At 41.9% G+C, this 15453-nt stretch overlaps 1 protein-coding gene across 3 annotated transcripts in view; it reads left to right on the top strand.

Annotated features, from left to right (window-relative positions):
* The window catches only part of NF2 (NF2, moesin-ezrin-radixin like (MERLIN) tumor suppressor), a 78478-nt gene that overhangs the window by 29215 nt on the left and 33810 nt on the right, over positions 1-15453 (top strand). For all 3 annotated transcript variants that reach the window (XM_027124355.1, XM_027124356.1, XM_027124357.1), the window contains exons 4-6: positions 688-771; positions 10157-10225; positions 11066-11148. In XM_027124355.1, coding sequence (XP_026980156.1) covers positions 688-771; positions 10157-10225; positions 11066-11148 — 236 coding nt within the window. The remainder of the gene's footprint in view (positions 1-687; positions 772-10156; positions 10226-11065; positions 11149-15453) is intronic.

Genomic DNA, 15453 nt, shown 5'->3' with positions numbered 1-15453 from the left:
TTTCAGCATGCCCTCACTTCAGGAGGCTGTCTTGCCTCTATGTCTGGAACATCACCCACCGTACCAGTCTAAGAAATTAAATGCAATGAGATATGTTAATTCAACATTATGGCTTAAGAATTATATTTCCCGGACCTCAAGTGGACTTAAAGGTTAATTGATCAAACTTTATTGCTTCCTTTTTCCTTAGAGCAGGCATATTGAAAGTGATGGGTTTTTTTCCTGCAGTCATAACTCAGTGGCCTCGCTGACTTTGGTCTTGTGTTAAGACTTAAAAGCAGACTCCATTTCCTCTGATTCTGCGTGTGCTCAGCTGGGGCCGAGGCTGCAATCACCACCAGAGCCGCTCCTGACATTTCCCGAGTTCACAGCTCTCCTCCGTCACAACCCAGATGTCAGTCTCTTTTTTTAACTATGAAGATTGTTTTTCCTCTTTGGCATTTGATCACGAACAGAAGAGATTAAGGGTTTTTTTCTGTGTAGCCATCTTACCAATAACTTCTCGGGGACCGAGCTCCCAACCTGTCGGCAGCGGTAAAAAGAAAAAATCGTTCCCTTTGTCAGAAAATCATTAGCAGGCTGGGTTGACAGGCCTCATTAGAACACGCTGCAGTGTCTTGCTGTGACCAGCCTGCACGGCTCCTGTCCACACACACGGTATCATGTCTCCCCTGTTGCCCCTTTCAGGTAAAGAAGCAGATTTTAGATGAAAAGATCTACTGCCCTCCCGAGGCTTCTGTGCTCCTGGCTTCTTATGCCGTCCAGGCCAAGGTAGGCTCAAAGAAGAAAAATGCATTCTTCCTGGGCATTAATGCATGTCACAGGATCACACTAGTCATCTGTTTCTTTGGATCTTCTAGGCTTCAGAGACTTTCCCCAGAAAGTGGGATGCTGTGGCACTTGTGGACTTGGGGGACCACTCTCACTGTTCCACTGCTGTATCATCTTGTGATAGTGTCTGTGTGTGTATAAACGATAAGTGTACAGCTTGATGAATTATCTGTGTAATCTCACTGTGCACACATGGTTAATTATATTCACCCGGCCAACCTCTCTTTTTATTAACTAGGAAGAATGAGGTTATCGTCTCCAGTTTTGGTCAAACATGGCCTTGGGGTCAGAAAGGCCCAGGTCCTCATTGCAAACTCATCTTCTGAGGACCAGCGGCCCTATGCCTCGGGACCATGTCACACCTTGGGGACTGTCCTGCTTCATCCACCTGGATGGACGTGCTGGCTGTGCTTACGGTCGGGTACTGCAGGCGGCTCTCGGCCCCACCAAGCCCAGCTGAGCTGTCTGGTGACCTGAGAGTCTTTCACAGAGAAATCGCTGCAGACTGGGAGTGGTGGGAGAGGGAGACCACTGGTCTTGTGCTTCTGTCCTCTCTGTTTTTTTTTTTTTTTTTTTTTTTTTCCGGTATGCGGGCCTCTCACTGCTGCGGCCTCTCCCGCTGCGGAGCACAGGCTCCAGACGCGCAGGCTCAGCGGCCATGGCTCACGGGCCCAGCCGCTCCGCGGCATGTGGGATCCTCCCGGACCGGGGCACGAACCCACGTCCTCTGCATCAGCAGGCGGACTCTCAACCACTGTGCCACCAGGGAAGCCCCTCCTCTCTGTTTTTATAAGATGCGCTACAGGGTCTGCCCAGGGTGCTTCATGCCCGTCAGATTTCCGACTTCAATCACATGCCACTTTCTCCTGATCCCTCTGCTTATTACCTTTCACTGCAGCATAAGATGACCTCAGAATTGGGACACCTGGGTTACTTTTGTGATTTTGCATAATCTTTTCAGTTATTATTTTCCTTTTTAGTTAGAGGTATCCATAAAGCCATTTCCCTGAAATTTTAGAGAAATTAATAAGACCCTCAACGTCTTAGCCCACTTTTTGGGGTAGCTTAAGATAATCTCAAAACTGGCCTGTCATTTGGAGGAGAAAAGGGTCTGTATGTGCTCGTCACACTAACAGAAGCATCAGGGTCATTTGATGACTCGTCTAATATTTGCTGAGTATTCACTGGCCTGAGGGGAGGTTGTTGACTCTGTCACTGATACAGACACAAGGTGAGTATCTGCCCTCAGTGATTTGCCCAAGGTCATTTGGGCAATCTTGGGTAAAGCTAAGGGCAGAATTCATGGCTTTGGGATTGCATTTTGTGCCTCCCCTATTCCATTATCCTGACAAATGAGTAATTGAGAAAACAGAAAAATGGGCCTTGATTCAACTAAAACATATGCTTCCTTTTATGCTTTGATTAAGAATATTAATAACAGGAAAAATGTGTCCTTTCAATCAGTATCGCCCTGACAGTGATGAAGCAGTTGTCACTTTCATTAAATCTGAGCACTTCCTGGCCCGGAACTGAGCTTCTCTCTAGCACGCCTTCTCCCCGGCTGAGAGGAGGCCCAGGTTCTCAAAGATACTACCTCTCTCTGAAGGGGTAGCCTTTAGTCTCAAAGGCTACATTTTCTTTGCATAAATTTTGGGCCACAAATTCAAAGGCCACCTGTAGAAAAAAAATAACTTTTCAGGGAACCAGCAGATGTTTGCTTAAACAGATTTCACTGTAGGAAAGCCCTCCTAATTTGGATCCTGCTAATTTAGAGATGAAAGTGATTCACAGACAGCATATGGGGTTCATATGGAGGAGCGTGCTTTAACTGTTTTTCCCGGTGTAAATTGTCAGGAACATACAAATAAAGGTAATCTATGGCTTCAAGTCTGCATTTGGGAAACTAAGGATTATTATAACATGCTTCCAGTTTCTAGGACAGCTGTTAATATTAATAGGGTGCCTCTGATTACAATATTGATCAGATCTTACACGCCTGTAGCGTTTTACAGTTTTACAAAGTGTTATAACCTGAATATTTCTTGCAATACTCAATGGAGTCTTTTCTGTAAGCCAAAGAATTTAAGGCTCAGAAAGGACTAATAATTTGTCTGAAGTCACAGTACTTGATGTTAATTTTTTTTTTTTAATAAATTTATTTATTTTTGGCTGCGTTGGGTCTTAGTTGCTGTGCACGGGCTTTTCTCTAGTTGCAGCGAGCAGGGGCTACTCTTCATTGTGGTGCACGGGCTTTTCATTACGGTGGCTTCTCTTGTTGCAGAGCACAGGCTCTAGGTGCGCAGGCTTCAGTAGTTGTGGCCCGTGGGCTCTAGAGCGCAGGCTCAGTAGTTGTGGTGCACGGGCTTAGTTGCTCTGCGGCATGTGGGATTTTCCCAGACCAGGGCTCAAACCCGTGTCCCCTGCATTGGCAGGCGGATTCTCAACCACTGCGCCACCAGGGAAGCCCGATATAAATCCTTTTTTAAATGGAGTTTGTAGCCCACTTCTTAATGGACAGGATTTGAAGCAGAATGGAGCTGGAGAATGGAGCAGGGGTGAGAACCCTAGTGTCTGGATTGCATAATTTAGCACTTGCTCTTGCCCTCACTGTGAGAGGGGTCTCTGAGTACGACACACTACCTTTCACTAAATTCCAGGTTCATTTATATGGTCACATCAGTACAAACTTTTCAGTAAATCATCCTGGTTCCTTCCATTATATTCCATTTCTTTTCTTCCACAACCTTTCTGAGACAGATAGGAAATGTAAAAGTGTGGTGGGGAAAGTGAATTGAGCTCATTAACACATGGGATGTAATTACTCACAAATGTATTCATTACAGTATTTCAGCTGTTCAACTGATATAGACAGTTCATTCCAAAGCATAAAGAAACAATTACCCTTAAAGCATAAATACAGATATTAATCACATGGTTCAGTTAACAAGAACCATATTTCTTAGTAGGAGTTTAGGTTTTTTTTTTTTTTTTTTTTTGCGGTACGCAGGCCTCTCACGGTTGTGGCCTCTCCCGTTGCGGAGCACAGGCTCCGACGCGCAGGCCCAGCGGCCATGGCTCACAGGCCCAGCCGCTCTGCGGCATGTGGGATCTTCCCGGACTGGGGCACGAACCCACATCCCCTGCATCGGCAGGCGGACTCTCAACCACTGTGCCACCAGGGAAGCCCATTTAGGTTATTTTTGAATCAGAAATATAGGCTGGTTTTTTTGGCCCAGTCATGTGACACACCAAACCATCTTGCAATGTCTTAAGCCACCTGTTGGATTTTATATTGACAATTTGGTGTTTGAAATGTGTTCTTATTAAAAATGACTTTGGGAAAGAATGGTATGTAATTCCCCAATCTTGCAGGGCTGGCCAGCAGATTCCTAGTGTTCAGAGAGAGAAAAGACTGGTGGGAGAGGAGGCTTGTTGTTTCCTAGTGCTCTTTGATGCTAGTTAGGGGCAGAGTGCCAAAAGGCAACTAAGAAGTTGGGTATATGTAAAGTATAGGTAGAGTGGCAAGAGTTGAGGCTGGAGAGGTCTGCTGGGGTTCAGATCATAAAGGGTCTTAACTTTATCCTGTGGGGGATGCAGAACCAGTGAAGGGTTTATATTTTAGACAGATCCTTTGGTGGCTGTGTGAAGGACAGATTGGAGTAAACCAGTTTGGAAACAGGGAGACCTGTTAGAAGGCTGTGGTGGTCATCTGGCTGAGACTGTGGGGTTCCCAACTTGGGCAGTGGTCAGTTGGATGGGAGGAGACTAACTTTAAAATAATCCAGGGGAAAAAATACCCAGGAGGTAAAAGTTGATATAAATGGTACTATCCTCTGCATATTCCCCTTTCTGGGGGGCTTATCCTTTTGCAAATGGGTATTTTCTCTCACTCAATGTCAATTTTGATATGTATTGTGTTGTACTTGTCGATGTAGCTCATTGATTCTAACTGCTATATGGTAGCCATTGATGAATAAGCCTAATTTACTTTTCTATCCTCCTGAGGAGGAGGTAGGTTTAGTTTCTGCTGTTTCCCTATTATAAGCAGTGCTTTACTGAGAACTCTTTTATATGCTTCCTTGTGTACCTGTGCAAAAGCTTTTTCCCCTTAAGGTAGATTTCTAGAAGTAGAATTGCAGATATATCCCTGAATATAAAGAACTCTAAGGTTTCTAAGAAAAAAGCAGAAAAATGGGAGCAAAGGGTACACATAACAGGCAATTTATAGAGTATGAGAAGAATCTGTAACTACAAAAAGGTGCTCAATCTTATTAGTAATCAAGAAAAAGAAGAATTAAAGCAACAATAAGGAAACATTTCAAACCCATGAGATTGACAAGGATTAATATAGGATGGATAAAGAACAAGGTCCTACTGTATAGCACAGGGAACTACATTCAATATCCTATGACAAACCATCATGGAAAAGAATATGAAAAAGAATATACATATGTGTATAACTGAGTCACTTTGCTGTACAGAGAAAATTGACACAACATTGTAAATCAACCTCAATTGAAAAAAAAAAAAAGTAAAATAAATAAATAAATTGAATAGAAGCTCTGAGCTCATTTCCATGCAGGAATAGACTGAATTGGCATAAGCTCTGTGGGGTGATGGGTATGGTAGGGGCCTGTCAGTGAGGAGACACCCCCTCCCCGAGTCCCCGAAATTCCACTCCTAGGCCGCCACTCTAGAGGAAATCCTGCATAGCGCACCCTTTTCACTTAAAACTGTCAGAAGAGAGTTCTTAAAGTACTCAGTTTTTTAAACTATTGAACTGTATTTCATAGAACAGAGGGGCTGTGGTTTATTTAAATATCTTTTTTTGTTGTTTTGTTTTTGTTTTCTTTTTTTTAATTGAAGTATGGTTAATTTACAATGTTGTGTTGGTTTCAAGTGTCCAGCAAAGTGATTCAGTTATACATGTATGTGTATATTCTTTTTCAGGTTCTTTTCCGTTATAGGTTATTATAAGATATTGAGTATAGTTCCCTGTGCTATACAGTAGTTCCTTGTTGTTTATTTAAATATATCTTTATTGGTAGATACTTAGGCTTGTTTTTCTTTCTATTACTTTTCTATTTAAATGGGTGCAGTGAACATCCTTGAGTACGCCTGTTGGGGCACATACGAACAACATTTGTCTATGATAAATATAAAGAAGTGGCATAAATGGGTTGAAGGATAGGAACATTTAAAGTTTAGATAATGCTAAGTGAAAGAAGCAGACAGGAAAGGCCACATATTGTATGATTCCATTTGTATGAAATGTCCAGATGAGGCAAATTCATGGAGACAGAAGGTAGGTTGAGTGGTTGTCAGGGGACAGGAGGAGGAAATTAGGACTTACTGCTAATGGGTAAGGGATTTCTTTTTGAGGTGATGGAAATATTCTGGAATTAGACAGTGGTGATGGTTGTACAACATTTTGAAAGTACTAAAAACCACTGAATTATATGCTTAAAATTGTGAATTTTATTATGTAAATTTTATCTAAAAAAATTTAAATAGTTATGGCCAAATTGCTCTCCAAAAGTTCCTAATTTAACTTCTACCAATAGTGGTGAGAATATCTGTTTTTCCATATCCTCATCAACAGTGGTTGCTATCAGCCTTTTAAATTTTTGCTAATTTGACAAAAAAGTAGATTTTTTTAAAGTTTTCATTTCCTTGATTACCACTGGGGCATCATTTTCATAGACTTATTGGCCATTTGTATTTCTTTCCTCTGTGAATCAAGTGTTTATGACTTGCCTGTTTTTTCCACTTTATTGTTTGTCTTTTTCTAATTCAGTTATAGGACCTATATATTATGGATATTAATCTTTTATCTTTTTTTACATGTCAGTCCTTTCCGTGTTTTGAGTGACTTTTGGAATGACTTCACCAACTTAATATACACATGTTCTTCTATATTTTATTCTGGTATTTTTATGGATTTTCATTTATAGGTTTAAGTCTTTAATCCATCTGGAATTTAGTGACTGGTGTGCGGTTGGGATCTAACTGTTTATTCTATATATGTATTGATTAGACCTTTATGTTTCGTGAAATCCTATTCAGAGCATTTGGTCTAATTTTTCGTACATATAAGCAGAGGAAAGTATTTGTCTCTGTTTAAGAAGTGACTCTGAGAGTCCTTTAAAAGGTGAACTCCCTTCTCGAATTTAAATTCAATTGGTTTATATCAGGGGTGGATCCAGGTTTTGTGGGCCCTGAAGCTTATATAATTTAGGGTGTTCTTTTAATGCAAGAACACCAAATTATTAATATAAAATTAGGTACAGGCCCATGCAGGTGCAGAGACCTGAAACCCAAGCCTCATTAGCTTCCCAGCAAATTCACTCCTGCTTATGTTATTGGGATGCCTCTGTACATAAAATGAGGAGGAACAGCCATCTCCATCCATGGAGTGGTCTGAATTTCTTTTATATTCACCAGCCACCACAACTTGAGGATTTTCTTCTTCTTTTGTTTTTTAAAAAGACATTTAAGGGCTTCCCTGGTGGTACAGTGGTTGAGAGTCCGCCTGCCGATGCAGGGGGACACGGGTTCGTGCCCCGGTCCGGGAAGATCCCACATGCCGCGGAGCGGCTGGGCCCGTGAGCTGTGGCCGCTGAGCCTGCGCGTCCAGAGCCTGTGCTCCGCAGCGGGAGAGGCCACAACAGTGAGAGGCCCGCGTACCGCAAAAAAAAAAAAAAAAAGACATTTAAGAGCAGGCACATACCTCAAGGTGGCTTTAATGTTATAAGTGGAATTAGTCCAGTGGAGAAGTTCCTTCAGCAGTGTCTTTGCCACCTCCCCAGTGCTCAGATGTAGCATTTGATCAGTGGAGTAGCTGGGAGCTCAGTATGACAATGTGGATCATTAATCTTGCAAGCCTTTGGAGCCTGAATTTACAGCTTTCATTTTGCATATCTGCTTGCAAAAGCACTAGAGTTTGGTCAGCACTGTTGAGAGGTTTGCAAGTACAACTCACAGGGCTTTCTTTATCATCCTCCCCCTTTAAGAATCTGACAGGCAAAGAGTAACCAGTATCATCATAAATAACGTAGCTGATGACAGTGATACCTGACTCATTATGAGCTGGGCACCATGCAAAATGCTTACCTGACTGTCTTCATCCTCGTCACCCCCCAGGAGGCAGGCACTGTTCTGACCCTTGCTTTCCAGATGGGAAAGCTGAGGTTTAGAGAGAGGGTGCCTGACTTGGGGCCTCAGGGGATGCTCCAGAGCCCGCCCGCCCCCCGCCCCCCCCCACCCCGCTTCAAAATCCTCCAAGACAAATGCTCTCGTTTGACAAATTAGGAAACAGACTTGGAGAGTTGACATGACCTGAGTTTTTAATCTTTTGACATCAGGTTGTATTGAATGCTGTGTGTTAATCATAGTTTTAAAATTTTTATGGGTCGGGACTTCCCTGGTGGTCCAGTGGTTAAGACTCCACGATCCCAATGCAGGGGGCAAGGGTTTGATCCCTGGTTAGGGAACTAAGATCCTGCATGCCTTATGGTGCAGCCAAAAAAATTAAAAAAAAAAAAAATTTCTGGGTATTTCATTTAATCCCCACAAGAATCCTATAAGATAAATACTGTTGTTATTCCCATTTTACAGATGAGAAAACAGACACAAAATTTCTAAGGTCACAGCTAATAAGTGAAGGAGCTAGAATTGAACTTTAAGCAGCCTGCCTCCCATACCCCCTCCCCCCCAATTTCAGGCTCTTACCTGTACTCTCCGCAGAGAGTACTGTTAAAGCTCATACAGTTCCTGACTTATTACACCCCCCTGGCCTTTCAGAGATCCAGAGAAACCAGTTTCCTTCATTTTTTTTTTTTTTTAAATTTTTTTGGCCACACCGAACAGCATGCGGGAGCTTAGTTCCCCAACCAGGAATCAAACCCATGCCCCCTGCATTGAAAGCGTGTTGTCTTAACCACTGGACCACCAGGGAAGTCCCTCCTTCAAGTTTTTTAAATGAAGAAATGTATAGACAGGGTTAAGTATTTAAGTTTGACCAGTTAATTTTTTAAACTGAAAAAGCAATGCACTACAATTCTGTTATTTGCAAGGTAATTATGAGATTCATAAGAGATATTAATCCTCGGGGCTTTTATAGAAGGGTAGTATGGGAAAAAGTCATGATTTACAGTTGATGATGAACATCTCTTCAGTCTCATGAGTGTCTGTTGGAAAACTCACCAGAAATCTAATTTAAGGTTCTTTGGGAATGAGGGTAGGCCATGTCCTCACCTAATTTGGTGGGATGTAGAGCCAACAGCCTTGTGCCAGACCTTTCTTTTGTTTTTCCAATGTTGGTGGCAAAAAGGATAAATGTTTATAGAAGATAATACTAAAATACTGAGCTTTGCTGTTTTGGGTCAAAAGAAAAGCCACTGAATGCTGATTGACAAGAGATAGGCTTTGATCTTCTATATATTTTATGGTTAGTTTCTTTTAAAAAATTCCTTCAATTCTGATTATTTCCTGGTCAGACTCACTTTCTAGGAAAGGGGTATTTGTTTGTTTGTTTGTTTTTTTATAAATTTATCCATTCTATTTATTTTTGGCTGTGTTGGGTCTTCATTGCTGCACGCAGGCCCTCCCTAGTTGCAGCGAGGTGCGCAGTTTCTCATTGTGGTGACCTTCCCGCTGCAGAGCAGGGAGGGGTATTTGTTTTGAAATCAGAAAATAAACTTCAAGTTATTGTCCCTGGTGAGTACATTAAAATGCAGGCCCCAGAGTGATTTGCTCTGCAGCTTCAGGAAAATCTGTTAACATTTTACTCATTTCTTTGTCTGTACGATAGAAATGACAGTGTTGGCATCAGATTTTTCCAAAGCATTTTTCAGAGCCTTGATTGAAAGGTATTAAAAATATTGCTGGCATTATCCCCAGCTCCCACCTATCAGTTGGCTCCAATTACCAGCCACTTAGAAGCATTTATAGGTAAGACTCTTATCACTGGTTGCTAATCACAATTTACACAGTTATGTTTTGTTATCTCCTTTCAAAAGCTGTTTTGGTAGTGACGGCTTCCTTCAGGAGTTAGAAAACTTGGCCACATTTCTCTACAAATGTCACATTCTTATTAGCATGTCACCCATCCATCCCTTATGGGATTATGCGACTCTGTTCACAGATATAATCAGTTTTGTATTTTCATCCAAGGATAACAAACTAGCAAGGTTGCAATCTTGACTTGTCATCAGAATTAAATTGCTCCCTGGAGCTGGGAGGGACAGAGGCTGAGTCGACCTGTTCAGAAACGCAGTTGTCTTTAGGATCTCAATCCCACGCTCTCCTTTTCCTCTCCTTCCAGTATGGTGACTACGACCCCTCTGTTCACAAGCGGGGATTTTTGGCCCAAGAGGAATTGCTTCCAAAAAGGGTAAGAAGTCAAATTCCCTGTTTGGGAAGACATAACCAAAGGACCGGAAGGAATATTGGACGTAGGTGGCAAGAACATTTTTATAAATGTTTTGTAATCAATCTCGAATAATGATCTCTGTTAAGAACATTAAAAAGCAAAGGTTCGTGGGATTCATTTGGGGTTGCCAGGACAGGCATGGCCTGTGGATGGTCCTTTCTTTAAAGGTGGGGGAGCTCAGTGATTCCTAGGGAGGGGCGTGGAGCAGCCTGAGTTCAGCCTGGGGAAATGAGCTGTTTGCAGCTGCACAGGCGGGGTGGATAGGGATGAGTGGGGGGGCGGGCATTGTAGCTTTTAATCCTTGGTGGTGTTCGTCTTGTTCATTAGCCTCAGAAGCAGTCCTTCCCTCCCTTTTGCTGCTTCTGATTTTATAGCTCCGCTCCCCTGTCATGTGTGATAAAGGTCTGCTCCTCACCTTCCCCTGACTTTACCTGCTCCTCTGATGATTTCTGCAGAGGCAAAGGCAGCAGCACGTACAGCCTGGCCCGCAGCTGGCCCGAAATTAGTGAGCTCTGCTCCTGAGCAAGGTCCTCCCCCTGGGCTCTATGGCCCAGGAAAGAGGGGTGCTGCCAGGCGAGGGGAGCCCCGCGGCCTGAGAAATGGTGCAGCTTTCCGAGTTGTGACTCAGGTTGAACGGTGCTTATTTACACACCCACCTCTGCATGTGACTGGCTCCCTGTATGTGGCTTTTTAAAAATAGCTTTGCTGTTTTGTAAAAATGATGCATAATTATAAAAATACCAAACAATACCAGAACTTTCTTTGTGTGTGGGTTTTTTATTTTGCTCTCTTTTTTGCTAGGTAATAAATCTGTATCAAATGACTCCAGAAATGTGGGAGGAAAGAATCACAGCCTGGTACGCAGAGCACCGAGGCCGAGCCAGGTGAGGCTGCTTCATCACTGATTTATATTACCTTATGGGCCTTTTTTTCTTTCTTAAGGAACTACAAAACTGGGATGTGTTTGTTGAACAAAATGCAGTACCGAAGTATACAGAAGAAAAAGGGAGAGCTGGCAGCAGTGCTGGTCTTCGGTATTGTGTGTGTCCTTCTTCTGGTGCGTGGGGGCGTGGGTACTTACTGCCTGTCAGGATGTACAGACCTACTGCATTCAGTGCTAATTTATGTTCATTTTAAGAATTCTACTGAGTCCCTCCCATCAGGAAGCGTGCACAAACCTCTTAGATAGCCTCATCCACCAGAGGGCAGACAGCAGAAGCATGAAGAACTACAATTCTGCAGCCTGTGGAAGGAAAACCACATTCACAGAAAGATAGACAAAATGAAAAGGCAGAGGACTATGTACCAGATGAAGGAAAAACATAAAACCCCAGAAAAACAACTAAATGAAGTGGAGATAGGCAACTTTCCAGAAAAAGAATTCACAATAATTATAGTGAAGATGATCCAGGACCTCAGAAAAAGAATGGAGGCAAAGATCAAGAAGATGCAAGAAATGTTTAACAAAGACCTAGAAGAATTAAAGAACAAACACCTAGATGAATTAAAGGACAAACAAAGAGAGATGAAGAATACAATAACTGAAATGAAAAATATACTAGAAGGAATCAATAGCAGAATAACTGAGGCAGAAGAATGGATAAGTGACCTGGAAGACAGAATGGTGGAATTCACTGCCGTGGAACAGAATAAAGAAAAAAGAATGAAAAGAAATGAAGACAAGGCTTCCCTGGTGGTGCAGTGGTTAAGAATCCACCTGCCAATGCAGGCAGGGGACATGGGTTCGAGCCCTGGTCGGGGAAGATCCCACATGCCGCAGAGCAACTAAGCCCATGCACCACAGCTACTGAGCCTGTGCTCTAGAGCCCATGAGCCACAACTACTGAAGGCCGTGCTCTGCAACAAGAGAAGCCATAGCAATGAGAAGCCCGCGCACCGCAACGAAGAGTAGCCCCCGCTCACTGCAACTAGAGAAAGCCCATGTGCAGCAACAAAGACCCAATGCAGCCAAAAGTAAATAAATAAAATAAATAGAAAGAAAGAAATGAAGACAGCCTAAGAGACCTCTGGGACAATATTAAACGCAACAACATTCGCATTATAGGGATCCCAGAAGGAGAAGAGAGAGCAAAAGGACCCGAGAAAATATTTGAAGAGATTATAGTTGAAAACTTCCCTAATATGGGAAAGGAAATAGCCACTCAAGTTGAGGAAGCGCAGAGTCCCGGGCAGGATAAACCCAAGGAGAAACATGCCAAGACACATAGTAATCAAATTGTCAAAAATTAAAGACAAAATTATTGAAAGCAACAAGGGAAAAATGACAAATAACATACAAGGGAACTCCCATAAGGTTAACAGCTGATTTCTCAGCAGAAACTCTACAAGCCAGAAGGGAGTAGCACAATATATTTAAAATGATGAAAGGGAAGAACCTACAACCAAGATTACTCTACCCGGCAAGGATCTCGTTCAGATTTGACGGAGAAATCAAAAGCTTTACAGACAAGCAAAAGCTAAGAGAATTCAGTACCACCAAACCAGCTCTACGACAAATGCTAAAGGAACTTCTCTAAGTGGGAAACACAAGAGAAGAAAAGGACCTACAAAAACAAACCCATAACAATTAAGAAAATGGTAATAGGGACATACATATCGCTAATTACCTTAAACGTGACTGTATTAAATGCTCCAACCAAAAGACACAGGCTCACTGAATGGATACAAAAACAAGACCTATATATATACTGTCTACAAGAGACCCACTTCAGACCTAGGGACACATACAGACTGAAAGGGAGGGGATGAAAAAGGATATTCCATGCAAATGGAAATCAAAAGAAAGCTGGAGTAGCAATACTCATATCAGATAAAATAGACTTTAAAATAAAGAATGTTACAAGAGACAAGGAAGGACATAATGATCAAGGGATCAATCCAAGAAGAAGATATAACAATTACAAATATATATGCACCCAACATAAGAGTACCTCAATACATAAGGCAACTACTAACAGCTATAAAAGAGGAAATCGACAGTAACACAATAATAGTGGGGGACTTTAACACCTCACTTACACCAATGGACAGATCATCCAGACAGATAAGTAATAAGGAAACACAAGCTTTAAATGAGATAAGTAATAAGGAAACACAAGCTTTAAATGACACAATAGACCAGATAGATTTAATTGATATTTATAGGACATTCCATCCAAAAACAGCAGATTACACTTTCTTCTCAAGTGCGCTTGGAACATTCTCCAGGATAGATCACATCTTGGGTCACAAATCAAGCCTTGGTAAATTTAAGAAAATTGAAATCATATCGAGCATCTTTTCTGACCAGCGCTATGAGATTGCAGGATACAAAATTAATGCACAGAAATCTCTTGCATTCCTATACACTAATGATGAAAAATCTGAAAGAGAAATTAGGAAACACTCCCATTTACCATTGCAACAAAAAGAATAAAATATCTAGGAATAAACCTACCTAGAGAGACAAAAGACCTCTATGCAGAAAACTATAAGACACTGGTGAAAGCAATTAAAGATGATACAAACAGATGGAGAGATATACCATGTTCTTGGACTGGAAGAATCAATACTGTGAAAATGACTATACTACCCAAAGCAATCTACAGTTTCAATTCAATCCCTATGAAATTACCACTGGCATTTTTTACAGAACTAGAACAAAAAATCTTAAAATTTGTATGGAGACACAAAATACCCTGACTAGCCAAAGCAGTCTTGAGGGAAAAAAATGGAGTTGGAGGAATGAGACTCCCTGACTTCAGACTGTACTACAAAGGTACAGTAATCAAGACAATATGGTACTGGCACAAAAACAGAAATATAGATCCATGGAACAGGATAGAAAGCCCAGAGATAAACCCACGCACCTATGGTCAACTAATCTATGACAAAGGAGGCAAGGATATACAATGGGGAAAAGACAGTTTCTTCAATAAGTGGTGCTGGGAAAACTGGACAGCTACATGTAAAAGAATGAAATTAGAACACTCCCTAACACCATACACAAAAATAAACTCAAAATGGATTAGAGACCTAAATGTAAAACCGGACACCGTAAAACTCTTAGAGGAAAACATAGGAAGAACACTCTTTGACATCAAGATATTTTTGATCCACCTCCTAGAGTAATGGAAATAAAAACAAAAATAAACAAATGGGACCTAATGAAACTTAAAAGCTTTTGCCAAGAAAAGGAAACTACAAACAAGACAAAAAGACAACCCTCGGAATGGGAGAAAGTATTTGCAAACGAATCAACGGACAAAGGATTAATCTCAAATATATAAACAGCTCCTGCAGCTCAATATTAAAAAAAAAAAAACAACCCAATCAAAAAATGGGCAGAAGGCCTAAATAGACATTTCTCCAAAGAAAACATACAGATAGCCAAGAGGCACATGAAAAGCTGCTCAACATCACTAATTATTAGAGAAATGCAAATCAAAACTACAATGAGGTATCACCTCACACCAGTTAGAATGGGCATCATCAGAAAATCTATAAACAACAAATGCTGGAGAGGGTGTGGAGGAAAGGGAACCCTCTTGCACTGCTGGTGGGAATGTAAATTGATACAGCCACTATGGAGAACATTATGGAGGTTCCTTAAAAAACTAAAAATAGAATTACCGTATGACCCAGCAATCCCACTACTGGGCATATACCCAGACAAAACGATCATTCAAAAAGACACATGCAGGGACTTCCCTGGTGGCTCAGTGGTTAAGAATCTGCCTGCCCATGCAGGGGACATGGGTTCAATCCCTGGTCCAGGAAGAGCCCACATGCCGCAGAGCAACTAAGCCCGTGCGCCACAACTACTGAGCCCACGTGCCACAACTACTGAAGCCTGTGCGCCTAGAGCCCATGCCCCGCAACAAGAGAAGCCACCCTAATGAGAAGCCTGTGCACTGCAACGAAGAGTAGCCTCCGCTCACTGCAACTAGAGAAAGCCCGCATGCAGCAAGGAGGACCCAACGCAGCCAAACAATAAAATAAATAAATATTTTTTTAAAAAAAAGACACATGCACCCCAGTGTTCATTGCAGCACTATTTACAATAGCCAGGTCATGGAAGCAACCTAAATGCCCATCAACAGATGAATGGATAAAGAAGATGTGGTACATATATACAATGGAATACTCAGTCATAAAAAGGAATGAAATTGGGTCATTTGTAGAGACCT

Source organism: Aethalodelphis obliquidens, unplaced genomic scaffold (assembly GCF_003676395.1).
Source record: "Aethalodelphis obliquidens isolate GAN/ISIS:26980383/991018 unplaced genomic scaffold, ASM367639v1 scaffold28, whole genome shotgun sequence".
In the NCBI taxonomy this organism is placed as follows: Eukaryota; Metazoa; Chordata; class Mammalia; order Artiodactyla; family Delphinidae; genus Aethalodelphis; species Aethalodelphis obliquidens.
The sequence above is the reverse complement of the archived record's forward strand: the minus strand, read 5'-3'. Positions and strand labels throughout refer to the sequence as shown.